General features: G+C 39.5%; 1 protein-coding gene across 2 annotated transcripts in view; it reads right to left on the bottom strand.

Annotated features, from left to right (window-relative positions):
- ERG (v-ets avian erythroblastosis virus E26 oncogene homolog) overlaps nt 1-18608 on the bottom strand; it is a 63370-nt gene extending 44762 nt beyond the window's left edge. The window contains exon 1 of one of the 2 annotated variants that reach the window (XM_009872412.1): nt 18536-18608. In XM_009872412.1, the coding sequence (XP_009870714.1) occupies nt 18536-18553 (18 nt within the window). In that variant the 5' untranslated portion in view covers nt 18554-18608. The remainder of the gene's footprint in view (nt 1-18535) is intronic. The other variant, XM_009872413.1, reaches the window with a different exon arrangement.
- Nucleotides 18609-27909: the final 9301 nt, after the last annotated feature.

Below are 27909 nucleotides of genomic sequence, written 5' to 3'. Positions count from 1 at the left end.
GTGTAACTGTAAATATGCGACGGGCAAGTTGCCAATTATTTCAAAGGATCTGAGGTTTCAAAATCATCGAGAAGGCTAACTGATTTGCACTCTGGGTTTTGAGCTTCCAGGAACACCTTTATACATCTGAGAGCCAGAAAGTACCATATCGTTTTACAGGCTACTCAAGCCATACTTGGTCATAATTTCAAGTTGAATCAGTAAGGAATGTAAACAGACACCATTTATGCTTCCCTGCAATCTAACAAAACAAAAGCGTGAACTAAATAAAGTGAAATGATACATATCATTCAGCAAAAAGGGAAAACCAGAAGTTAATGTGGATTTAGTTTTGGGATGATCTGAGTGATCTCAAAAGTTTCTGGTATTCAGTAAACCAAAAAAACCCATACACTAAACTCCCATAGGTATAATGCATAGTACTTGCTGAGACAGATATGATAAAGGCCAATGATAAATGTCACTGTGCCATTTTAAAAACCTGATTCCATATTTGGCTTGTCAAGGATAAGAAAGCAGATAGAAGGAACAAAAATAAGCAAGGAACAAATTATTTCAGCCTTGCTGTCCATAACAATTATGCAAGCAAGAAAGGGACATTTGTAGAACCAACACAACTGGAATGCTTTTCCCCAAATTAAGAATCTGACCCGCTTTGCAGTCATAAAATGTGTTTCATTTCTTTTTCTGTTAAAGATACAAAACCACAGACTTTGCAGTCAGTTGCAATTAAAACCCACAGTCCAAAATGCTACCATGTGTCAGCAAGACCTAGCATTACCATGAAAGGTGTACTCTACAGAGAAGGAGATATGGGACAATGCTTGTGTCACGATGTGCTGACTTCCTACTGTGGACTTTTAAACTGCCATTGTACTGCAGTAAAAAAGGACTTTTCAAATGCCTCCATAGTATTTATTAACCATGAATGTTATGCAGTGTTAGATGCAAGAAAGAAAGGGACTCTGTTATCTTGGGCATGGAACTATGGCATAACAGTAGATAGACCTTGTCACAAAACGCTTGCAGCTAACACAGAAGGGACACAAGTTGAAGAAGATAGATACAAAGCACAAGTGCATAGTGTGACCAGCGCAGCATGACTGTCCCAGTTGTGCCAGAGGTTATTTTTCAATTTGAATGAGCTACACAGAAGATAATAAAAAATGAAAGGCTATTATGCATGGCACGCAAGAAGTGAAGTGGAGGTAAACAGAAAAGACTGAGGAAGAGGGAAGAAGAAGCTCCAGCACAGTCTGGAGCAAACCCAGCTCAAACTGTAGAAACAATTCATTCCTATCTGGGCTCCTTCTGCAGCCACTTTCTCTGCCTCTGCTGTAGCTGATCTCCCTCTCTGCATGAACATCATGGTGGCAAGGGGGAAACTGGAGGGATCTCTCTTCTTTTAGATGTCCTTTGACTGCCCAGGACCATCCCTGGACCTGACAGTGGAGAAACATGCAGCAGCAAATGCAATGTGCAATACTGATGGTGCCCTCCTGCACTCCCCATCAGTCCCAAACCCTCCCTGCTATAGATACCTGTGCAGGGTGAGAGGGAATAGCCCTGCGGGCTCCTGCTGGGGCAAACTTCTTTATGCAGAATGTCCCACTGAAGGGGACATGGCTCTCATCCCTTGTGTACAGAATCCTCCTGCCCTACCGCAACGTTGGGGCTTGGCTTTTGATAATGTGAGCAGCCACCAACAGCTGAGGTAAGCGAAAGGCAAGAGTAAATCAGTAAGAGCACGTGACATGAGAGCAGGAAGATGGGCTTTTTATGTTTTATTTTCTCTCTGAGAGCTTGACAGCCTAAAGATTGGAATTTGACCAAGGAAAGTCTTAGAGTTTTCTTAATATATCATTCAATTCACCCAGAACACATCCAGTTAATAAGGCTCTTTCAGCTGTGGGTGTTCAATACATTTGCAAGTCAAGTAAATAATTATGATGCATACATAGATGTAGATGTCCAGCCTCAGGTATCCATGTTTGGACTTGTCATCTGTTCAAAGCACGAATTTCTCAAGACTGTCATTCTGCAGCCAGCCAAACACAAACTTAATGCTGTGGATTTCAAACACTAATTTTACCCAAACAAAATTATTGTTCAATATAAACTCATTTTGCTCCACCAGAGTTAGCAGAAACACATAATTGGTTTTACTAAGAGAACAGTGATGCTTCTGAACATCTTTTAAATATATAAAAGCTTTCTTATAAAATACTTCCAGTAAGACTGAAATGTAAAACAGATCCTTAAAAAGCAACTCTTTTGTAAGAATATGGAAAGCAGATCTAAAGCTTCAGGAAGATTTTTTGCTTCCTCATGTTGGCTATTTCATCACCGATCAGGCATGTTTTAAAGCTGTTTATTACAGATGCTTCAAACCTCAGTCATGACTATGGAGAAAATGTTTGCTAGAAACACTTAAAATTCCTGCCACATCTTATTGTTTTCTGTTTTTTCTGCAAACAGACTTTGTATGCTGAATACGCAAACATTACATTTGTCACATGCACATCTTTTTTTAGACTGGTTATCTTAAAATTCAGTTCTTATTCATGCATTTCTTAAAGTCCAGACTTCTTGATTTTGTGTTTCTAGTAAAATCCCTGAGGATATTTTTCTAACTTTTACAATATTTTTTAGGTGTCAGAGAAATCATCAATTCTTGCAACAAAAACTACACTACCCATTTTAAAACCTGGTAGCTAAAAATTTTGCATTCCACACTGATCTTTTATATGAGCACTTCTACTGACATAAATAGAACTATTTGCTAATAAGACATAAAAGCCTTTAATTTATACATATTCCTCAAAGCACTAGAACAATTTCAGCATTAACTGAGCTCTTTGGCAGCCTATGAAATTTTAGCAGCTAAGTAGTGTAAAGTCCCATTTCATGCCAGATAAAAAGTGCAGAGAGGTTAGTAAAAACACCAATTCAGTGGGAAATAGAAAAGCTCTGAAAAATGACAATGAAAATGTCTCAGATGGGAACCTGGAAAAAAAAAAAAGCATCTATTTCTAAAAATACATAGCATTTTTTTCAAGCTATATTGTTGATCTGTGGATGTAACTGAAAAGCCTCGGTCCCATTCCTCTGCCAGAGCCATTAGCCATCAGCTCACATCTGTACAGAACTTGCTGTGATTCATCAGTGCTGCATAACTCTCTGTTCCCACTGGACTTACAACATGGGAATTCAAAAAGGCAAAATGTCCTGTACCTAGCCAGCAACAACAGGAGTAATTATCAGGCTACTAATTACACAAATAGGAAGGTTTTGGACTTTTTTCCTCCTTTATTTTCATTACTCAGAGGGAAAGATTGTCCCATATAAGCAAGCTACTCTCATAAGCATTTCAACAAGATCTAAATTTGCAGAGTCAAGTGAACTGTATTTCTGGTGGAAAGGTATGTAAGATGTTTGCATGAAGATGCAGGAGACAGTGTGAAAGTAGCTTTGTCCTTCAGAAACATGTTTGGAAGAAATATAGAGAAGGAAAGAATATGGATGGTTTAACAATAGGCTGAAGTCTCTGAGACTGCAGAACTCTGCTGGTGGCTGGAGCACTGGGAAAGCAACAAAGTCAACCAGAGAAACAGAAAATTGGAGGCAATCTAGGTAATGCTTGTGAGGACTTTGGTGTGCTAAAGGTATCTAGAGTGGTTACAATTTGTATGACAGACTGTCCACTGCTTAGTGTTTTTTAGGTGGAGAAAATGAGATGTTTTTTTTTTCGAAGAACTGCACAAAACTAACTAAAAAATACTCATTTTAGTTCAGAGATATGTCTTGACACTTGATCAGCAAACCCTCAGGCTCTAGGAAGCTTAGAAAGTGGATCAGAAAGTAATATCAGAAGAGAAAAGAGAAAAATATATCAAAGGTCAGAGAATGTAACACTTCTATTGCAAGCTTCTGCATTAAATTTCTTTTATCATCTAAAACAAGATAAAATCAGCATTTGGTATTTAGCAGATGCATTGGGTAACAGACTGGAATTGAATAGATAGATATTAACACATTCATACTACAGCAAATACAGAAGATATAACCTAGAAAAACACAGTCATTGGTTGAATACAGTCGTCATGTCAGCTGTCGAGGCTTTTAGCAGTAGGACAAATTAGGGAGTCACAGTGCAGTTTCTTTCTGAGCCAGCAGAGTTTACAAATATTCTTACATCAATCTCAGACATGCTACACTAAGCCTTTTGCTAAATGACCTGTCCCACAAACAGTATGTGTGATAAAGAGAATACATTCACACGTATGAGCTGAGGACTCGTCCTGGTGCATTACTTCCCCAGCTGTGCTGAGACAACTTCAGGCATCACATATCCTAGAACAAAGAAACGACTTGCTCTGCCACTGCAGAGAATCACAGAATCACAGAATAGTTTGGGTTGGAAGGGATCTTAAAGATCATCTAGTTCCAACCCCCTGCCAGGGGCAGGGACACCTCCCATCAAACCAGGTATCTCAGAGATCCCATCCAGCCTGGCCTTGGATACTTCCAGGGAGGAGGCATCCACTACTTCTCTGAGGAACCTGTTCCAGTGCCTCATCTTCTGGTATCGAAGCTAAATCTACCCTCTTTCAGTTTGAAACCATTACCCCTTGTTCTATGACTTCACTCCCTGATAAACAGTGCTTCCTCAACTTTCCTGCAGGCCCCCTTCAAGTACTAGAAGGCTGCTATAAGGTCTCCTTGGAGCCTTCTTTTTCCAGGCTGAACAGCCCCAACATTCTCAGCCTGTCCTCATAGAAGAGGACATTTCCTAAGTATAAGGCAGGTAAGGAAGCTCTTGTCTTTGCCCTGACACAACTTTCTTGGTAAGTGAGGCCTTTGCTTCTTGCAGAGGGCAGCACACCCACCCCAGCATCACCCATGGTGATGTCCTAGAGGATGGCAGTGACGTCTGTGTAGCATCTGCCAGGCTCCATCTGAAGGAAGCAACAGAGGTTTCTGCTTTATCCCAGTCATGTTTAATTAAAGCTCAGGGACTTTGCACAAAAAAGAGTCTGCTAAAACTGCCCACTGTTCTGTAAAAGCAAGTGCAAATTTTTAGCTGGTACTTTGGGCTTGGGATTCTCTGAGCATTTGTCTAATTCACAGGAAAAATACAGGAAATTTTGGTAGTGTTTTTCTAAGACTTCTTTGCTTGCAAATACAGACTTTTTTGGAAGTTGGGGCCTCTGCTCACCTTTGGCCACATTCTCATTTATTTACACAACTCTGGACTGAAAATGGTCTCTGAAGTACTGGAGATTACAGTTTATACTCACTGTCATGAAAATTCAGAGCATAAGGACTTTGCTTTGCTTTTCTCCTGGTGTCCCTTGTATACTAAGCTGACAGTTTAGAGATATAAAACTTTGTCCTCCTTAGGATACTTCATGACTCATAGTACTTCCTTGATAGATTTTGTTTTTGAACCTTTCACTTTGTTTTTTGCAGCACTGACTGGCACTGATTATTATTGCTTCAGTTGCTTATGCGGTAGTTTGTAAGTTATTTTGAAGCAAATTGCATTGTTCCTGCTTCTGCTCAGCATCTAGTCTTAGTGTCATTATCAAGCTTGAAAGTTTCATTTTCAGCATCATCCTAATCCTATTTACTTTATCTTATCTAACTAAGATTCTTAAAAGAGTTAATTCCGAGGATCTATCAAGCTTCCTTTTTAACAACAGTAGTTGTCAACTTTCATGATCTTACTGAACCACAGATCCCTTTGGACCTAAATTCTAGAGTCAGCTAAAAACTTAAGACTGTTAAGTTTTCATTTCAGATAAAAAATCTGAAATTCAAGGTTTAAAAGGCAGATAAAATGAACAATATAACATATATTATTCCCTGAAATTTAATTTTTAAGCTCATGTAATCATCACATGAATTTTGAATTCTGAGTATTTTTACTGACATTCCCTATTGTCACTTGAGTATCATGTCCCACTGCTCTCTACCTCCACCATGAAACTTTCCCACAGAACCTTTTGCAATATTTTAACTAGTCTTCTTACTCAACCTTCTGGATTTCTTTGAGTCCTCCTATTTTCACTAGGGAAAGGAATAGAAGAACAGCTAGGGGAAAAAAAAAAAGGAAAACAATGTTTTGGGGCACCCAGACACCACACTTAATGCTGACCTTTCTCCAACAACCTACCAGTCCCCTTAGTTGATCTTCTCAGTGTCCTAAAAGTTCCTAAAAAGTGTCCTAAAAGCTCCAATATCCTAAAAAGTTCCCTAAACTGCAGTATTTGGGGAGAGAATTGCTACTCTGATACATAGAGGTGCAACGTCTTTACTTGTGATATTACAAACACTGGATATTTTCAAATTTTAAAAAAGCTGAAGCTTCTGACAGTTGCTATATAGAAAACACATCTCTCCAATAGGTTAGATGGCCAGCTTTCTTTACAGCTCCAGGAGTAAGACTGAATGGCAAGAATCCATCTGGATCCCAGCTTACAAACTAGAATCATGACTAGAAATGTGTTTGATTCATTATTTTTATTCGTTTAAAATAGCACCTTAAAACTCCAGGGTCATCTGCATCGGACCCTTAGACAAGGTACTCGTTTTGTGTGAGGTCTGCCTCCGCACATAGCACAAGGTCAAGATCTAAGCATTATTAACACCACATGCAGCCCCTTAAGGAGCAGGTAAGCAATTTCCGGGAGGTGTGTGTAGCTCTTCGGCAGAGTCTTTGCCTTGTGCTGCATTCAGCCCTGCTACATTAAGTGTTCAAAGTTTTTGAGTCAGGCCTCAGAAAGAGATAGTATCTACAAGCAATGCACTTTGGGTCTTTTTAGACCTTTAGGGTAGATTCTTCAGTTATAGAGTCTTTTGTCAACGAGAATAGAAGGCTTCAAGTGTTCATATAATTTAAGAAACCACCCTTTAGGAAAACGGCTAAATATTGCGAGACTCCTGACAAAAAATGTGGGAGATAGCAAGAATTGCAGCCCCCAAGAAGCAGCTGAAAGTGACAGAGACTGAGGCCAAACAAAACCTCTATGAAAGAGGAAAACAGCACTACAAAGGCCCAAGCTCGGAATAGAAAAATATTTGTAATTGAATTTGGTCTGGTCTGGGTTCTACATGGTTAGATCAAGTACGTGAATAAGATGTCAAAAAATAATACTCTGAAGACAGAGAAGATTTAACATGTAAGATGATCCCGGGGCTGGAGCACCTCTACTATGAGGACAGGCTGAGGGAGCTGGGATTGTTCAGCCTGGAGAAAAGAAGACTCTGGGGGGACCTAATAGGTGCCTTCCAATACCTGAAAGGCACCTACAGGAAGGATGGAGGGGGACTTTTTACAAGAGTGTCCACTGATAGGACAAGGGGAAATGGGTTTAAGATGAAGGAGAATAATTTAGATTGGATCTTAGAAACTCTTCAGTACAAGGGTGGCAAGACTTTGGAATAAATTGTCAAGAGAAGTTGTGGCTGCCCCCGTCCCTGGAGGTGTTCAAGGCCAAGTTGGACAGAGCCTTGAGTAGCCTGATCTAGTTGAGAGGCATCCCTGCCCACGACAGGGAGGTTGGATTAGGTAATCTCGAAGGTCTCTTCCAACCTAGGCCATTCTATGATTCACGCTAATTGGAAAGGACCTGGGCACCGTCATGGAGAAAGAATTAATGCAGAATGAGTTAAAAGTCAAAATTTTGCACATATATTTTACAGACCATGTTCTACTTCAAAATATTTGTAACATCTATTTAAACGCATTTTTTAAGAAGGGTGGTGGAGTTGTCAAATTTGTAACATGCTTGCCCACCAAGCAGTTTTGCAATTCATAGCCCATTGCTACCCTATTTTGAATGTTTGGAGCTAAAGTTCCCCATCCTAAGAGAGAAAACAAAATGGAAAAGGATTGCATGAGTAGCAACAGTTAGTGGCAATTTTTTGTCCAAAAGCATGTCCTTGATACCCATGCAAATAAAAACCTGACAAAACACCATCAAATGAAAGGTCTCAAGAGTTTAAAAGGGAACAGTTACTACTTTGCAAAACAAAACCAGCCTCAGTTACATATATTAAAGGTGGGAGGGAAAATACAGGAGAACTTTTGCAAAACTGCAGTTTTCTAGCATTTCTGCTGCTTAAAACTCAGGTTGGTAGGAGGGTACAGCAAAGAGAAGTACAGCAAACCCACTTTGACCAAATTTATGTCCTGTGTGACTGTCTTTCTTCAATTTTTCCATTACATTATTTTACTAAACTGTTTCCGGGGGGGGGTGAGGGGAAATATCTAGCTGCTTTCAATTCTCCGTACTTTGTTTACAAAGGTAGTATGGAAAAGTGGAGGGTTTTTCACATCAGTGAAAGCAGTTAAGTGGCATAAGCACACTTTACAATTGTAAGCAGTCCGTCTTCAAAAATCCTTCCGAAGTCTCACTGAGCAGAAACAGTGAAAACACTCAAGTTGATCAGTACCTTGGAACATCAAGATCTTTATTCAGGGCTCTAAGCAAAGATTAAACAACCTAACCTAAGGGACCTTTTAAAAAAAGTAAAAAAAATCATCTTGCTCCATTTAAGACTTTTTACTAAATTTACCTCCTTGGCATAAAGCACCAATGATTTAGTTGGGATTGTAAAGATTTACAATGCACTTTTCCTATCTTAGTAGAACCAGTAATGGAATTCACTTACTTGAATTTCTTTGGCTCTAAATGCATACTGCTGAAGAGTATGACATCCAGAGGTTACTTTCCTGTCTACCTTTCATTTCAGCTTTGTAACTATAGTGAGTACATTTTCTTAAAACCTGTGGATTCTAATTCAAAGGAATATTTATTTTTAATCTCACCTGTATTTCAAAAAAACTCTAAGAAATCAGCATTATGCTTATTAGACTACTATGATGATTGAAAGAAAACAAAAAAGAAAATGAAGAAATTGACAGGTGCAGATAGACGTTTTCTAACAAAACCTATTTTTATATTTTTTTTAGCTTTATTAAATGTTTATAAAAAATAAATTAAACAGTTTCAATAAAGACCTTCACTGAAACATTTTCAGGAGCATAACCATTTCTTGACCAATATTACTAACACTGCATACAAATTTATCCTACTCACTATGTAGAAGTCCCATGCAGGGGAACATGGATGACTTTTATTCCTGTTCATCTATCAGACAAGGATGATGATCCTTCTCCATATATCTTTTTCTAACATTTTTGCTCCAATCAAAAGAAATAACATGATTTCCTGATGTCTCCCTGGATGCTAGTCTCCTCACTACTTAACCTGCCTAATGCTGTAAAAGTGTAGCCACCTCTGTCCTTACAGGTGTAAAACATGTGCTGCATTTGCCTTATTAGTTCAATAACAAGAAAGTGGGGGACATCACCTCACCATTGCAGAGCTCAACATGATGAAGCAACTTTGCATGCTCTTAATCTAAAACACCAGTGGAACAGCTCAGACTCTTTCAGTTCAGCATGCATCTGTACGATTTGATGGATCACATCTGCAACGACCATTCAATGAATACTGTGCTACCTGCGACCCTCCACGGAGCTTGCTTTTTTGGCTGGGACAACCCAGCCTGATTCAAAGTCCACTGACGTCAATGGAGAGACTCAGCAGCGTTGACAGGATCGTGCTGGTCTGAAGCCAGGACAGGAAATTCTGAGGAAACATAAGAGCTACCCTGTTTGTTGCCTTGAATATTTGTTCAGTGTTTTGGAATTTACTGACTAAAGCTGCATGGAAGAAACTTGGCAGCTGGAGACTTTTGCCAAGTTGTGTTATTTTGGTTGTATCAGAACTCCTGAAATAAACCCAAAACTCCAGCGAGCCTTCTGTTTTCATGCCATAGCCTTTATGAACTCACTCCATCCAACCATTCAGGATCACCCTGAACTGTCAAATTTGCTGCAGTCTTGGCTAGCAAGGCAATATTAAGCTAAGAACTTGATGTGCTCAGTTCTCCTCTCACTTTACATCCATCTCATACTTCTGTAGCCCATTGGATGTAGTAGATCCAGTTCTGATTTATCCTGGCTTAGAGAAAGAGGAAAATTCAACAGGTTTAAAGTAGAGCCCAGGACAATTCTCCCAAAGTTTTAATTTGTTTGAGTGGCTACCATGACATAGTTACTCTTGATGAAACAAGCATTAACTGAAGTGGCCACAAGCAACAGTCAATTGACATTGTCAGAAACATCTCCCAGGTTCTACACCTCATGAGTGACTATTTTGTCGCTGAAAATTTTCAACAGAAGTACACCTTTTGAACTAAAAAAATACCATATTTAGAAGAGAAAGGACATGAAAAAGGGAGCCTAAGGATGATTTGGTTGGAGTTTGCGTTCATTAAGAGGGTTAATACAAATGTTCCTGATTGTTTCTGTTGTTTATGAATCTCAACCTTCAGAATAGCACTGAAATGTGCTGTCTCCTAAAGATGTTCCCTACCGATATGACACACACTTTGTATTGTTTCACTGCACACAAGCATTAATATCCCAGAGGTAACCCACCCTTCTTTTAACGGCTGGTGACAGGTCCAATGGCTGAGCAAAAATCAGTTGAAGGAAAGGGAAGTCTTGTCGGAAATGAGATTAATCTTGTAACGAGTGTTCAGCCCTGATAACCCATCTGTGCAGAGAACTGCTTTAACTGGAGAGCCATTAACCTTCACCTGACAAGCTCTGTCCAACCGTTATAAACAACATTAAAGGCACAGGCTCCCCCTCTTTTTTCCCCCTTTATGTAGACTAAACAATCAGATTCTGAATTCCATAAAAACGGTACATGTAATGGTGCCTTGATGACAAATCGCAGGAAAATTTTTAAAAGGTAATGGCTGTATGGAAATAATGTGAAAAATGTCTCTAGCCACCACTTTAGTGAGTTGATCTGATTAGTAAAAAGCAACAATTTTGAGCACTTCCAAGGGAATACCTTACGTATGAGGGAAGCTGATCTGAATACGCCAAAGACTAACAATAATAAAAATGTATGCAAGTAGATAAGAGCTGGTTAACCACAACCCAGAAACATTGCTTTCAGGACAGAGCATGTATTTCTTCAACAGCCCTGTGAACCCAAAGCCAAGGGGCAACTTCCTAAAGCTTCTTCATCCGTGGCCTTGCGGAAATTACTTGTCGAAAGTAACTTTGACTTGCAGAATCCATCTGCAGTAACTGGGCTTTTGGGCCATGTCCCCCCAGGACCAGCTCTCCTGTCCAACAGACAGTTCTCAGAGTGATGTGTTCACTGCAGTCTCTAGAGGAGTGTGTAGATCCAACCTCAGATTCCCAGCCTGTTAGATGACAACATGAACTTAAACAACCACCTCTCTCACAGTAGTCTGAGGAGATAACTGAACACAGGTCTCTTCTTCAAAGATGAAAAGGTGCGATATATATGAAGCCACAATATCAAAGGACTACTCAACTCCACATGGAAAGGCCAAGATATAGATCCCAGTCACAGTGGCAGCAAAATGGAATAACTTTAGGGAAATCATTGGCAAAAAACCACACAAAATGTAGGCTGAACTGCTTAATAACTTGGGGGAAAGCTTGGCCCCAGTTAAGCATTGGCTGACTAATTTTGACTTGATTTTGGCCAATCTCACTTCAGGTTTCATAAATCCTCATTTGTTCTGGGAGCTTGGACTAGATGACCTCTAAAGGTCCCTTCCAACCCAATGCATTCTGTGATTCTGTTCTATTAATGTACCTGAAAGCAATTACCCTGAAGTTACAATTAGCAATGGAGGTTTTCTGTCTTGGTTAACTTTTCTTTTGCTCTAGTTTTCTTTTTTCTTTAGCAGAAGTTCAAACACACAGGTTAGTCATTTCTTTGTACAGTGAGGCAAACTTTCTGTTTCTGTCATTTCAGTTAAATATATATGTCACTGTGGATTGCAAAAGATGGTTATAACTCTGTAATAAACCAGAACATACTCTGAACCATTTGTTGGAGAAGTCCACCTCAAGGACTACTGAAATGTATGTTTTATTTGGTGATGCATACAAATAAGGAAAGGATGAAGGCAACAAGGAGTTGGAGGGATGTTGCTTGCTGTTCATCTGACAGAATGACAATGCCATTTGAAACATCCTGATCTGCAGTACTGTGGAGAAACCCCCTGATATTTCACAATCCGATGTAACAGCATTGGTCTTATATTTTTACACAAACAGATGTGTTGTACTGTGGCTTAAATGTTTAAATAGTAACAGGTAGAACATTACCTTTATATCAAACAAGAAGGGCTTAGATCTCTTCAGTGAATTAGATATTAACAGATAGGAAGTTCCTACTGAAAGCATTTCCTGTATTGGTAGTCCCTGATTTTGGCAACTCATCTGGGTAGGAAATGAATGCAGGAAGTATCTGTCTACAGACTCTTTATCATCAAGGTAATTGCTGTGGCAGCATTTTACTGTTTATCAAGGTAATAAACATATCATCTAAAAAAAGATGTTTTTCAACTCTAAAGAATGGTTGGTTTTTTTAAAAAAAAATCTTACAGGCTAGCATTCCAGTTATGCAAAACCTTCCACATAAACTTAACATGCTGCTACTTTTTTTTCACAACACAATCCTAATTAGGGATTTGTCAAATGAAACACTTCCAGTCTCCTGTGAATTTTTTCCCAGTTATAGTACTGTTTCTCTGTATCTTGCTCTCTCATCTCTCTTAAGCAGGCAGATCAGTTTAAAGAGTTCTGCCACCTCCCATAAACAGTTATTCACCACCCCTTCCTGCAGGTATTTGCATATACCCAGTCCTTGTAATTTGTTTTATTTCCTTCCCATCTCTCAGGCGCTGCTTAACCTGGCAACACATACATTTCACTGAGCAAGTCAGATCTTTTCCTCATGTGAAAAGGTTACACCAGCCTAGTGACACCATTTCCCACTCCATCAGTTGAGATAGAGACTCCAAATAAACATAAACTAAAAAGGAAAGGAGACATGATATCTTATGTATTCCTTCCTCTCATTAATTTCCAAAATCTACCATTCCAAAACACCCTCTGGCTGGTCTGCTGTACGTGGATGATCACTTGGTAGCTTTACAAAATTGCTATTACTCATGATTCTTTTTTACCTTTTAATGATTAATGACATCTTTATGAAATAATTGTCTTTTTATTCATTTTACTTTGAAACAAATTTGATTTATGTCATGATAATTACCAGGAGTGGTAATCATTGGTTTGTACACAGCAGCTATTAAAAACATTACCAATATTACTTGTTTATTACCCACTAATATCCCTTTCCTGAAAGCAATGTCTAATCCTTCTAACAGGAAGACTGTGTGCACACTAAAAATCAGCACCCCGGTGCCTAAGGATGCATGCTGAGCAGACAGATAACTTCCTTGGGATACAGGCTTGCAAGCTGAATCTCCCAAGATTTCCTGAAACTTCTCCTTCTGTTCACTGTGATGAGTTGTTTACAGCATTAAGTAGTCCTTCTTTTAAGAAGGGCAGGGGAAGGCAACAAATTTAGGGACACAGCACTACCCAACCTCAGGCAGGCTCGGTTACAACTTTTAAAACAACCCCTTCAACCATAAAGACACATCCATCCTTTAAGGAAAGGATTTATACCTTTTTTTTACACCCTCTGAAGTTTCTGTATTGTTGCCAGTTTTTTGAACGGAGCCAACATATCTTCTCTAATGCAAAAGTATCTATTAAGGACAACAAAATGACTAGCAGAACACACGCCATTTGGTCCAATCATCAGCTTTTCATTACTCACAATGTGAAAAGCTGCTAGTATTTCCCTACTGAATAACTATCTATCAAAAGAAATTAATTTTTAATAGTTAATGATGAATCTGATAGAAACCACATTGCAGTCAAGAAGATTTTTGTTAACAAGGTTTAGCGCTGCATGTGATATTTTCTACTGCATCACCTTCACTTTGCTAAAATTTTAAGTGATACAAACCAAAGTCGTCTTTTTCTGGTGTTGCTAATTTTCAAAATAATTCTGTTGGTTTGATTTAGAAACTTGCAGTATGAAGCCTACTTCTTTTTGAATGAAGAGTGCTATATATTTTCACTGGACTATAAACTGCCACCTGGAAAGTAAGTATCTTCTGGCATTCACATTTCTAAAACTATTTCTGTATCTTACAGCGAGTCATTTTTCAAGAGAATTTGATTCTTCTAACATTATTTCTGAAAGGCCTTTTGTAGGTCGTGGAACTTGCTGAATAACATTTTGTTATGAGATAATATAGTTCTTGTTAAGAAAAAACAAACAAACCAACTCAGACAGTCAAATATACACATTTTTCAGCTGTTGTTCCTTGCCTGAGGACTTAATTCTAGAAAGCAAAATCCTTATATGTGACTTTGTTTTGTCATACGTAGCCACAAACCAGCTTGAGTTAAATGACCGCTGATTAAAAGCAACAGAAAACAACACAAAAATCCCCCTAAATATCCCCTTCTGTTATATGACTATTTCTTCCTTGAAATTGTACATTTCTATTTGAGTCGGAAATACTATTTTACCCGGAAATAATTATAGGTTGGATTCTACTGACTTTACTGGAACAAAGTCTTCATGAAATTGTTAGAAACTGAATTAAGGAGCGCATGATCAGGCTAAGTGGTTTAAGGCACTCGTGCTCATTTACACTCACTTCTGATTCACAGAGCACTCAGATGTGTTCTTATCTTTCAGAGGTTTGTGTCATATCAACAAAGCCAATGGAAGTATATACAGGCTTCAAGTTAAAGATACCATTGGAACACTTTCTAACTGAGATGAGAACTAAAAGAGAATAATCTTTATGTTTTTTTAATGCAAGAAACAGAAGTACAAATTACTGTATTAATTCTATTCAATTCAGTGCAGATGCAGTCCTCTAAACAAAGACTTAAACTTTTCCATATGCCAAGAAAATATTTTTTTAACCGTCTCCAGCTTTCCTTGGCTTTAGAAGTATCTGCGTGAGTACTTAGATTTTCTAAAAGAAACTGAGAAAAAAGTAATACTAGAGAAAGAAGCACAAAATAAGAGTCCTCAACAAAAAAAAAATCTTGCCACTATATACTGCTTTAATCAGTATACTCATACACTTTCAAGCTTTAGAAACCACAAACATTCTCTTGTCCTTTATCAAATACATACACTTTCTCTCAGAAATCGTAGCTTCCATATTAACAGCATACTAGAAAACAGTAATAAAAAGTGGACCTGCACAGATTTAGAAGTAAATTAGAGTGAAAAAAAAAACCACAAGTGTAATCAATAAGTCATTGTAAAGTCAAGATAACTAACAGAAGAGCTTTTCTAAGAGTAAGTAGAACTGCATTAGTAGGCAGGGAGAAAAATATAACAAGGCTTGCTATATGGCAAGGAAGTAGAATTCTAGTTGTATTTTTCTATTCAATGTTCTTCCCCCCACTATAGGATAATGGAAAAAAAATAAAGAAGCCAAAATTACTTTCAGGATAAGTATTTTTACTTCATCCCAAAGTAATTTTTGCTCCATTCTATTAATAAAAACACCAAAAAAAAGGAAGACATCTAATTCAGACGTCTAATTCAGTCTAATTTTCTAAAATTGTATTTACAGCAACTAGTGGGACACTTACAATTAGCAGTGCCGTATTGATTTGATAGTCTTCAGCCTCTGTGCTCGGCACTGTTGTGCTACTGCACATATCTGTCAGATACTACTTGTGTCATAAGTAAACCTGTCACCTTAGCACTGAAATCCTGACTGTTAGGAAACCTCCTCCTCCTGAAAAAAGCCCATTTATTCCTTCAAATGCCAAAACACATAACAGGAAAGTTAGCCACCTGTGCATCAGGTACAGGGAAGCAAATGTATTAGAAATATCAGCCCCCTGACTGTGTACCAAAACCAAATTCCTGGCTGTGGAGGCACACGCCTTCTCCCACCACTCTCAGTCAGAGGGAGAGATCCCTGGTGGCCGCTCTTACAGCATAAAGATCAGAATTAAAGTAAGGTATCCATGCCAGAGCCTAGGAAGAAGGCACTGCTGTGTCCTTCTTAGGAGAAACCTTCCACCACAGTGCTTTCCCCATCACAGGGGAGAAGGGGAAGGGAGCAAGAAGAGCTACACCTCTCAGTGTCAGGGAACTTAGACAAATGCTTGCCTTCAGAGGTATTGACTAGCCCAAATTAAGCCAGCCTGATTGCTCAAGAGCCCTGAGTGTCTGCAGGTAGTCTGTGTGCAGGTTTGTGATAGGAAAAGGATGGCTCAGACAGTCTTACTAGAAGGTTACCTTTGCACCTGTGTACATTTAAGAGCAATATCTACCCGGTTATGAACATAGCCATTCGCAGCCTAGTTTTGACATTTAATGACTCCACGGCTTCCCTAGATAAGCGAATGAATTCCGAGCATAGAAATTCCAGATAAGGCTTTCCACCTTCCTTGACCACAGCCTCCTGTCACCTGCGCTGGGTTTGCTGGGCTACCCGTTGCCAGCCCACAATACGGGCCATTATGCTGAAATTGCAAAAGCCATTTGCAAAATGTAACTGTTTAGCAAAAGCACAAACTTGCACTTGCCCTTCAAATGGAATTTCTTTATTTCAGAAAATTCTCAGTTAAATTACTTCTTTATAGGCTCAGTTTAGAAGAGGAATTGGACCAGCTTAGCTTCGTATCAAAATACATTTCCTGCATCTAGAGTATAAAGCACCTGTCTTTTTTTCCAGTCACTTTACATTTTGTACTTGCATAAATAAAATCCATTCAGCATTTAAGGCCTTCCCAGCACCCTGGGCACCAAAATTCTCAACATTTTGGGGTGCCTATTTCCCCTTGCAAGTTTCACACTCCCAGATGAAGAGACAAGAATGTACATTTTTCCTCTTAAGAAATTTGGCTGACCACATTGCATTACCAGGCTGTATAATACACAGCTGTATGCAACCTCTTCTCACCTCTCTAAGTATAAGGTGGAGATAAAATAATAACGATGAGATATTGTTTACAACGATTTACCCTATTACAATTCAGCCAGTGCAAAACATCAAAAAATAAGTAAGAGCTCCTCAAAATGCATGCAACATCTAGTCTCACTGAACCATAAGTTTTGCAAATAAATAAATAAATATTGCATTACAATTAACAGATGCAAAAACTAGCATTACTATATCAGGACATAGCCTGTCTTTTAGGAATGCAAAACTTGACTCCTTGAACCTCAAGATTTTCATAGAGTGCCTGCCATGTCCTGTGTGCTCTGAAACATGCAGCAAAATGAAAGGGAATTCAGCTGTTTTGGGAGCTACTTAGTGTATCATAGATCCTGGCCAGCAATGCTAAGGAGATTCAGATCTTTGTTCCTATACATAGCCTCCTGAAAGCATCAGTGATTACAAAACGAGAAGGTTCATTAGTCTTTACAATCGCATTGTCTTCAGTCAAGACTTTCAGATTTCAATAAACATAACAAAAAGCATTAAATGATCTTTAAAATGTAAACATCCAAGCAGAAGTAACAGAGAAATCAAACTACAGCCCTACTAAGCTAATGACCACAGACGACTGCTGTTCCATATCTCTTACTAAATCTCCAGCATAATTAGAAAAGTACATAAATACACGATACCATGAGGAAAACAAGTACCTTGATCCCAAATTTGATAATACAATGCCGCAGAGTCCTCACTGTACATGCCGTTTTGCTCTTTATGTAAAATTAGTTTCACTATCACAAAGCGTTTAGTTATACTTCTGCAATTAATCACAGCTATTGCTATATCTGTAACTGCTATCTATTGCAACATACAGAGAAGTAAAAACTAGATAGACATATAGCTTTATTCGACTTTCAAAGTGACACAATCTGAAAAACTCAGCAAAGCCATTTAAAAAAAAAAAAACAAACCATGCTCCGAGATCAATTTATAAGCCAGTAAGAGAGTTTTATTGTCCAAAAAATTAAAACAAAAAAGAACACACCCATGAGATCTTGCCGCCACCATTAAAATAACATTCAGAAAGGTCCTGAGTATAAGAATAAGAGTTTCTAGAAAATCATATAATTGACACCTGCATGAGAGAGAAACAAGAGCTGGTGCCTCTCATTCCCGCTCACCAGTAGTTGTGTCCCCATCAACAAGAGAAACATGTAAAAGTATCCAAAAGGTTAGTGCTCTTAGGAACCCTTTTTTTCCTTCCAGTGCACACCCTCTCCCCTTATGGCAGTCCGCAAACACATCCAAGTTGTCAGAATGATACCTACAAGAAATTTCAGAAGCTCTCATAAAAGGGCTTCGCATATGCAATCCACAGCACTGAACAGTGAATTTAAAAAACCCAATTTTTTTTCCGAGTTTGAAGTTTTTAAGCCTTGCGGATGGTTGGAGTAGGAAAAAGGAAATTTACTAGGCAGTACAAAGGAAATCTTGTTGTCCTCTATTGTGGCAGTGGGGGTGTTGCCCAATTCTAACTTATCTAGGTTGATAAAGGAAACCAAAGAACACGCCACTGAAAAAAATTCCAACAAAAAAGGTACCCCTTTCTTACCTTAATAGTGCTTGCCATAATGTGATCAAGATTATTGATCGCTAATAATTGCTAATAATAATTATTGCTTCGCTCTGACCAGAAAGAAGTTTTGATGAGGTTGTTTAGAGCGGATGAGATTGTGCTAACTCTGGGAAATGAAGTCAGCCAATGGCAGGAAGAGGTTTCTATTGGTCCTGGCCACTGCAGCTCGAAGAAACAGGATATTTGGGAGTGAAGAGATAAGAGCCCTAAAACAATGTTGTTTTTCTTGATGATATGTGACTACAGGTTTTTTTATTTTTTTATTTTTTTTTAACAAAAAAGTCAATTGCCTGTGACTGCCTGGGCAGGTGTGATCTGATGTGCAGTAAGTGTGACATGCCACTTCGAGGCAGGATGCAGATGTCAGATGAAATGGGCCAAATTCGGCATTAGTTTCATGCAGTCTGTCCACTGGGGAATTGCTGATTCAGTGCCAAAGCCAGACTTGGTATAAGCGGGTGTAACTCCAAATATGTTAATGAAGCCTAGCCCCGCTTATACCACATCTATATTTGTCCATTAACCTCATTCCTGGATTTTTGAGCTATTGACACTTTCTAGCCTATCTGATCTAGCACGTTGTTTTTTTCTTAGAGAACAAGTTGATTAGAAACAATAATTTCTTTTTGACATCTCTTTCTTACTGAGGAAGGGAAGTCACAAAAAGACATATATTTCAAAAGCAAATGCCTGAACACCATAAACAATCTTAAATTTTCCACTCTCTTCCTTTATTTCACAGCTCTGTCCATGCATGAAAATGAGATGGTTTCACTGGCGATTCCCTTCCTGCGTGGAGCATGAGGGTAATTTTTTATTCAGTGTTATATTTTCATTCATTCTTTTATAGAACTTGGCAATCACAGGGCACCCCAAAACTACCAGCTGTGCAAGCAAAATACCATCACAGACCCTCATGTAGGAATGCTCAATTAAATAAAAAAATTAAAAGGGAGTAAGAAAGGCAAAATGTTTCCACAGTACCATCCAGTGTAAAAGTCCACATGTAAAGAAACACTCAGGGTCCACAGCTGGCACAACCCTCTTGCTCTTAAGACTCTCACAGCATCTGAATAGTGGTTGGACTCGATGATCTTAAAGGTCTTTTCCAACCTAAACAATTCTGTGATTCTATGATTTTATGTTTTTGAAAAAGACGTAGTTCCTGGTATCAAGAGATTCTGAGCTTTCAGCTAGAAGAGAAAAGCTTGAAAATAGGACCCTCAAAAATTGAAGGAAAAATTAAAAGAAGTTAGAATGCATTATTTCTTTGTAACCTTGTATTTTTTAAAAGCTGGTCCTACTATAACCTGTTTATGATTTTGCAATTCTTCCTATGACAACAGCAAGACATGGACATGTTGTTTGAAAGCACTGCAGCACTGGGTAGATAATTCCCACTGTAATGGGGTCCTGCCCTCTGACCAGGGATTCTGGTATCATAGAAAGAACATGAAATAGTGATGGCTTGTCGTAGCATCATTTAGTGGAAGCAGATGACCTCACCCTTTCCCGATGTCTTCCTCTCCTTCTCCTTGTGAAAAGGAAATCAGAGTGTTGTTCTGTAACTGATGGTGACTGTTGGCATTCAGTATGCATTTTTTCCAAATGGTACACAATGACAACGCTATGTCCCTGTTCACTCTTCCCCTCCCATGCTGACCCAAAGAAGGTGAAACATGGCCACACATTGTTCCAGAGACACTCCTCAAGGACACGAAGTGCTGCCTGCACAGCCCTCAGGCATTCTTCCTGCAGGCTCTGCTCCATCTCATCTAAGGCAGGGCAGAAGACAGGCTTATGCACCCACCCCTGCTCACAGGAATGGGTCTGCCACCCATTAGGTCCAGGGAAATCCTCGTTTCTAGGTGCCTCATGGTGACCGCAGAGCTGGAAATCCCTGGACACAATAGAGACACAGGACCAGTGTGACTGGCTTCTGGCAGACCTGACCCCAGGAAGAGCCTGTTTCAATCTTGGTGATGTGTCACTCATCTGAGCCTGTGTCCCACCTCATCTCCAGCTGCCTCAGCAAGTTTTGGAGACCCATCAGCCAGCCCAAGTGGCTGAGCAAGCCTCCAGCTGATCCCCAATCCCAACAGAGAGACTGGGAAAGGAAGAGCAGACACCCTGCTCTTCCTCCCCACTCTGGATCCTGCGGCGCCACAGGATCAACTCCCTCTACAGCTTGATTTCATAATTCACTGTAAGGAGCTCTGGTTTCTTCCACTATAAAGATGACCTCTGGTCACTTCAGAGCAATCCAGTCAGCACGGCCATATGATAGTTTATATTCTCCATTAGTTGATTTCGGTAAAAATCCAGTGCTGCACTTCTGAATGTCTGCTTGAAGTCTACATCCATGGAATTACTGTGCTTCTGCAGAGTAGGTAACTTCTGGTAACTTTCCTATTTTCATTATGAACAGTATGAAAAGAAAGCAATTTACAGTAATTGTATTTCATGGGGATGTTGATTTCCTCCCTTTTCATCTCCAAACAATGAGCAAGACAGCCAAAAGATTAGAACCTTTTTCTTGAAATTTCAAAGCGTTGTGTGTTTCAGTTGGGTGACTTCCACCCCAGTTAAACCCAGGATATTTTTTTTTTTCTGAAATATATTGAGAGGCTTGAAGTATCAGTTCCAGCTCTCCAGTGGATGGGATCTAGCAAATTCATTCACAAGGAGGATTTAGTAATGATTCTTCACCAGCCTACCTCCGTATAGACAAACCTCCTCTTGATTTATATTGGGCTTTGGGAAGTATTAGGCAGGCAGTATCAGACTCTGCTGAGCTCCATTATTATATAAGTTTTACAGAGCCTATAGCCCAGTAAGGATTTTGCCATTTTAAACTGGCACACATTCTGTGCCAAAGAATCCAATGAAGTTTATTTGACTTTCAAACTAATACCCACAGGCAGATTTCTGAGTGCTTACGCTTACGTTGGTCCAATTGCAAGGCAGAGTCTTGGTATTGTAAGGAAAGGAAAATATTGGGTTATCAAATCACCATCATCCAGTTGCAATGGAAAAACAGTACAAACACTTCTACTATTCATCTCTTTCTGTGTTTTGTTAAGGTTAAATAGAAAGAAAATGCAGTTTTGTTATGTTAGGCAACTGTGTGCTATTGTGGAGGAAGTTCTTTACTGAATGAGTGGTGAGGCACTGGAACAGGCTGCCCAGGGAGGTGGTGGAGTCACTAACCCTGGAGGTGTTTAAAAAAAAAAAGTAGATCTAGCACTTGAGGCTATGGTGTAGTGGTTAGGTATGCTGGGATGAAGGCTGGACTAGATGATCTTCAGAGGTCCCTTCCAACCCCTAACATTCTGTGATTCTGTGATCCTGTGAAATACTGCCATGCAAGTTTGAAAAATTGTTGCTTGGTCAATAAACTGAATGACAACACAAAAAAAGCATTAAAAATTCACACATATCACCTAGCACTCCCTTAATTTCTCTCCCAAGTTTGTCAACCTAATTTGTTCTGGAGTCCTTTCTGTTGGAATTTTCCTCTACATTCAAGCCTGCATCTAGAAACCACAGAGCAACAAAACACCACCCCATGCTAACATTACACATATGCTTAAATTTCTTGATAGAAACAGAGTTTTCACACATGCTTTAGAATTACAGCTGCACTTAAGTTCTCTCCCGAACACAGACGGGCTTAGATACTGCTTTAAGTGCCTTCTACCTTAGGACTGAATAGCTCGCTTTTTAGAGAAAAGCCTTCTAAAATGAAGAGAAGGATCCAATCTATGGTGATCTAAACCTGCTTAAATGAATAGAACCCTGTACAGACTGAAAGATTTGGTCTGACCATGTAAAAGAAGCGATTAGATTAGGTTCTAAACAAAGAAGACAAATTTCCAAAGAAAAGGGCTGCTTTGCTTATTGCATCCTTTCTAGGAGGTACTAGAAATATGTTCAAAATGCATGTAAAACCTAATCACATATAAAATATTTCTGAAGAGACCATTTCTCATGCCATTTGAAACATCATTCCTAACTCTAAAAGACAATTTTGTCCTCAGATTTTTTCATATCATAACCAATAGAATGTTCGGATATAGGAAATATATTGCAATATTCGCTATATAAACAGATCTTCTGTCTGGGAGGTAAACCAAGCTCTCAGCCTGGGCTGACCAAGAGAATAGAGGCACACTTTGGTATGCTCACTAGTGCCACTAGGTCTTCTATTTTCACAACACTTGTTCAGCAGTTGTTCCAGAGAGCTTCTTTCCCTTATATTTTCAGAATGTTGTTAGTACTGCTAATAATGCAGCCTTCATCTCTTTAACTGTACAGACTTCTTAACTTTGTAAATAACTTTAGGTAAATAACAGGGCAAGCTGGAGACACCTTCACCTTGTGTGTCATGCTTAGTCTGTGTACATACAGTGTCTGCAGATGTGGGTATTAAGAGAGAAAAGAGAAGAAACAATGATCTCTGTTCCTCTTACCAACATTACACATAAAAAAGAGGTTCTCCTTTTTTTTTTTAGGGAAAACCAGGCTTCAAATCAAAAAAGCTTCAGTATAAGGCTTTGCACTGCAGTTTTTGGAAGCAGATTTTAAGAAATTCAGGTGAATTAATGCCACTTCATGGCACATGACGATGCATCTGTAAAGGTTAACCCTTTCAAAAAGATGTAGCATTTTGCTCAAACATAGCTCCAAACACGAGGTTGGTCACACTCAGCTCGGTAAATACACTTTTACCAAATTGTCAGCAAGCCCTTCTGCAGGACTCCCTCCCTTCAATTCCCAGCTTTCAGCTGGCTCGGAAAAAAAGTCAGTAAGTCTGCTCACAGAGGCTGAAACTCTCCACTCACCGCAAAGAGCGCCTCACAAACAGGCATTTAGCAGGGAAATAAACAGGACGCTCACAAGAACGGAGTTTCACAACCTTCCCCGAGGGGCTGTGGGGCCAGCAGCTCAGGAGCTGCTCTCCAGGTTAACAGACTCTCAACCCCTGTCCCCAGGATTGCCGGGCCGTGGGTGGTGCTGAAGAGACCTTGCCCTTCCAAGGGTTTAATGCAGCACCAGGTCTGAGGGCACAGGACAAACTCCGACCCAGGAAAAACGGGTTACAGCCTTGGGGCAGGCTCATAACCGTTGCCCCATGGCTGGAAACTCTGGGAGGAAGGCACTACACTGAGTGAAATGCAGCATTCGCTTCCACCAAACCCCACTTACCACATCAAAGCAAGCTGCCCACCTAAAACTGCGTAATTAACGCTGATGAGCACTACCTGGCCACTGGGGCGGTACAGCATGCATCCCACGAAAAGCACCCTTTCCCTATGGATCGTTTCGAAGCTTTCCTGCTTCTCATGTTCCTCGCTACCAGGTCTCACACCGCAGCGGAGAGAGGGAGGGAGGGAGGATCGTGCTCTCATCCTGGCGTTCCCCGCGCCGGGGCCGGGCAGCTGGGTACCGGCGGTCACTAGAGGGTGCTCCCTGCCCCTCTAAAGGAGAGCTGCTGGCTCGCCCAGCTGTGTTGCTTTCTCTAACACGACGACGACGCGATGATTAGCTCTTTCCAAAGTCAGAAACTACTTCTTTTACTAAAAAAGAGTGCTTTAACAGAAGTTAATGAAAGAAATTTCTTCCTTCTGCGGTGGTGCCCACCGACGGTTTTGCTCTCAGAGCTGGTTACTGCTGAACATCTTCCTACTCTCCCGTCTTTAGCTTCCTTTCAAGCGCCCCATGCACCAGCTTCAGTTGCTCCAACCTGTTCAGCCAATTAGTCCCTTCACGTCTTTCCCCCACCCCCACCTTTCTCCCTGTCATCGCAATGAATTCACTTTACTCACTGACAGAGTTGAAAAGTTGGGAGAGACCCTGGTTTGGGAACAAGATGATTTTTTTTAAACTTTACTTCATGGAGCAACAGCAATTAAGAACAGTTTGTTTTCCAACGGAGAATGTTTTACAGAAATGAAATGTTGGAAATTTTCAAAGTGAAAGTCAAAGTAATTCATTTACCAGCTCTGGGTCCCTAACTGTGACTTAAGCTATTTAAGTTTCTATCAGCCAAAATATTTTTGATGATAACACCACTGTTTGCCCACCTTTTGCATTCTGATAATCTTTGGAGACCAGCTATACCCTCTACATAAAAAAAAACCCAACAAACCAAACCAAACCAAAAACAAAAAAAACCCCAACCACTCACAGAAATGGAAAATTAAATGGGAACTCTTTACATGAGTTACAATGACACAGCCCCTATTATATTGACACTCGAGTTACTTGCAATAGTCAATGTATGTAGTTTGTAACAGGGAAGTGCTCACACTCTCTCCCTTGCAGACAGGGAATTGAATCCCTTCACCAGACTTCTATGATTTTAAATGGAGGTGTCAAGACTAAGCTAGTTCTTCAACACTTCCTCTGCAGTCCCCAATACAACCATCTTCATCATGTCATTCAGCCTCACCTACAACAGCTACTTTGAAGAAGTGAGATGAATCACACCTTTAAAGTACTTCTGTCTCTCCATTACCTGCAAAGGGAACATGTATGATTACCCAGAACACACAGCTTTTGGATAATTCTGCTTATGTGAGATGAATCTCACCTAAACTGCCACTTCATTCTTAATTTTCCATCTCTAAATCAGTAACGGTTATACTAACAAACACCAGAGGAGTGCTGTATGTATGTGTTGAAACCTTCACCTGAAAGTTGTCACTCATATGAAAGCTGATTTATGTTTTATGCTAACTTAAAGTTGCTGAAGTGACAATGATACCACAGGATGCACAAAAAAACCAAACCAAACCACCTCAAAAAAGCAACTTCTCTGCAATGAAAAAAGTAACTGTGAGGGTAAAGGCCAACATTTTTCACCACTTTCTTCCAAATGTTTTAGATAATTTTAACTGAACTATACCATGGTTTGAACTGGTTATTACAGAACACTGTCCTTCAAGAACCCACCATTCCTAGATTGATGGGCATTGCACACAGCAAATATGTCTGGCATATTGGATTTCTATACCGTATTAGTGAGGCTGTTCCAAGATTTTCAATAATGGAACCTATTAAAGTGTCTCTCACACTCTTCTGGCTTTTATGGCATGCTTTGGAGGACTGTGTGCTCTGTTTTTTCATTCCATGACCAGGAAGTCTATAGAAAATGCTTTCAACTGTTTTATTTGACCTTTCACCTCCAGGCTTCTGCCTAATCTGCAAATTTAAATAGGAGGTATAGCTGTGTGCTTTTTTTTGCCTTTTTTTTTTTTTCACTAAGTAACTAGCTAAATTCCTTAAAGGACCAGACACGCATCAAAAATTGGGACTCTTTCAGTATTGTACTTCTTTGTTAGTGGCTGTGAACAAGAAACAGATGTGAAATATCTGTGTTGGAAACTTAGTGACCCAGAAAGACCAAGGCTAATCTAGATCATTCTTAATAACTGAAATCTGCCACCCTTTGCCCACCTTGAGATACATGCACACACCCGAGAATATCCCCACCCCAGCAGAGAGACACACATAGAAACCCTCAGGACTTTTATACATCTTTATGCTATTTATGAACTCAGATGTAGTTCAAGATTTGAACAACAGGAAAAAAGAAAAGGATTCTCCATTGATCTTTTTCCCCAGTATTGATTGGCCTCCATCTATTTAAACAGCTGTCTTCCACCAAAGGTGAATTCTTCAGAAGTGGGGAAGAGAGGAAATGTAAAAGAAACCACAGACATACAAACAAAACTTTGATCAACTAAGTTTGTCTCAGTCCGTGCCGTGTATCTCACAGTATCTTCTGTGAAAACTGAAATAATTAGCTTTTCTGCAGTAGGGACCCCTTGCCTGGTGCCACACTCAGCTGTGGGTGACAGGCCCCAGTTAGAAGAACAATAGGGTGGAGTTTGATGGAGCAATGCACTGATTAGACTCCTCTATGGACACTCGTCTTTCGTCAAAATTATGAAGGATAAATTCAGGTTGCCATTCCCATCACTGTTTCCAAACACTGCGTGCATGCTGCATACATATACAGTAAAAGCAAACTACTTCCACTGCACTGGTAACTTGCTTTTTTTTCTGACTAGGACAGAAGAATACATTTAGCTGTCCCTTTTAAATACTGAAAACACAAAAACAATAACTGAAAAAAATATTTTGCAGTACGATTCAAAAAATAAATAGAAATTAAGCACTTGGAAAATGCGATCTTCTAGAATTACTCCTGAGGCTAGGCTGTGTGGTCCAAAAAGGATAAGATTCACACATTTCTCTAACCATCTGATATTTCTGGCTCTCTCTAAGACCCAGTAATACCATATGTGTTGTGAGAAAAAGAAAATACTTAAAAATCACTGTTAACTAACACTGGTCTATCTAGAATCTCAGCTATACAATTAAACTAAAAATATTTATCACCTTTTTGAAGAACAGAGCAAATACACTGAGAGGAAACAGTGACAAAAATGCCTGTAGAGACTGCAGTTTTCTTGTGGCTTTCTGAAGAGCAGAGAGGATAGGTCTCAAATCACAGCATGACGATGTGCTAAAAATAGCTCTCTCATTTCTCTAGCAATGAAAGCCCTCATTTCTCTCTTTTACTAGATCCCATGTGTGGGAGCTTTACCCCGTATCTGCAGGGGTTGTCAAGCTGGATCGTCTGGGTAGGAGAAAGGACTTTTGTTTGGAAACTGGGTGATCCCAGGAACTGCCCATTGGCAACTCCTTGCCTTTGGCACTATCCAAGCAGTTTGTAAAATATATTTTTTACACTACCAGAATGAAACGTACCTATGTACCTTGGATCTTTAAAGCTTGATGACAAATACCAAGTATTTCCAACATGAAAGAAATGCCATGTTGATAAAGTCCTACCTGATTTGATTTCCCTATAACCACATTTCTAGAGTTCAGTGCATTTAGAGAAAGACATTTCCAACAACTTACAACTTGCTTTTCCAACTTCTATTATCTTAAAAGCACTACAGTGAAATCAAAGGACTTGGCAACAATAAACCAAAATATTTTCTCTTGGGGACTAAATACGCCATCAAGAAAGAGAGCAAAGGAGTTTTCAGTTACTTTAATGGATAAAAACTGTGAGCTTAAAACACTTATCACTTAAAAAAAAGTGAATGTAGTTAATTGTTAAGATAATTCTAACTCAGAGTTTTTACAGACATGGGATTTGTCATCATCACCACAATCTTTTTACCCATATCTAAAGCACTTTGTAGGTTACACAGTGTTTTAAGAAAAATAAAGACAATGTCCTGCTTCCACTGACATAGATGGCAAAACTCCTTTCACTTCAGGGAAACTAAGGTTTCAGCCCACTGAGAATTAAACAAAATTACACA

The sequence above is a fragment of the Apaloderma vittatum genome, unplaced genomic scaffold (assembly GCF_000703405.1).
Source record: "Apaloderma vittatum isolate BGI_N311 unplaced genomic scaffold, ASM70340v1 scaffold37, whole genome shotgun sequence".
Classification (NCBI taxonomy): Eukaryota; Metazoa; Chordata; class Aves; order Trogoniformes; family Trogonidae; genus Apaloderma; species Apaloderma vittatum.
This window is presented reverse-complemented; position numbering and strand designations above follow the sequence as displayed.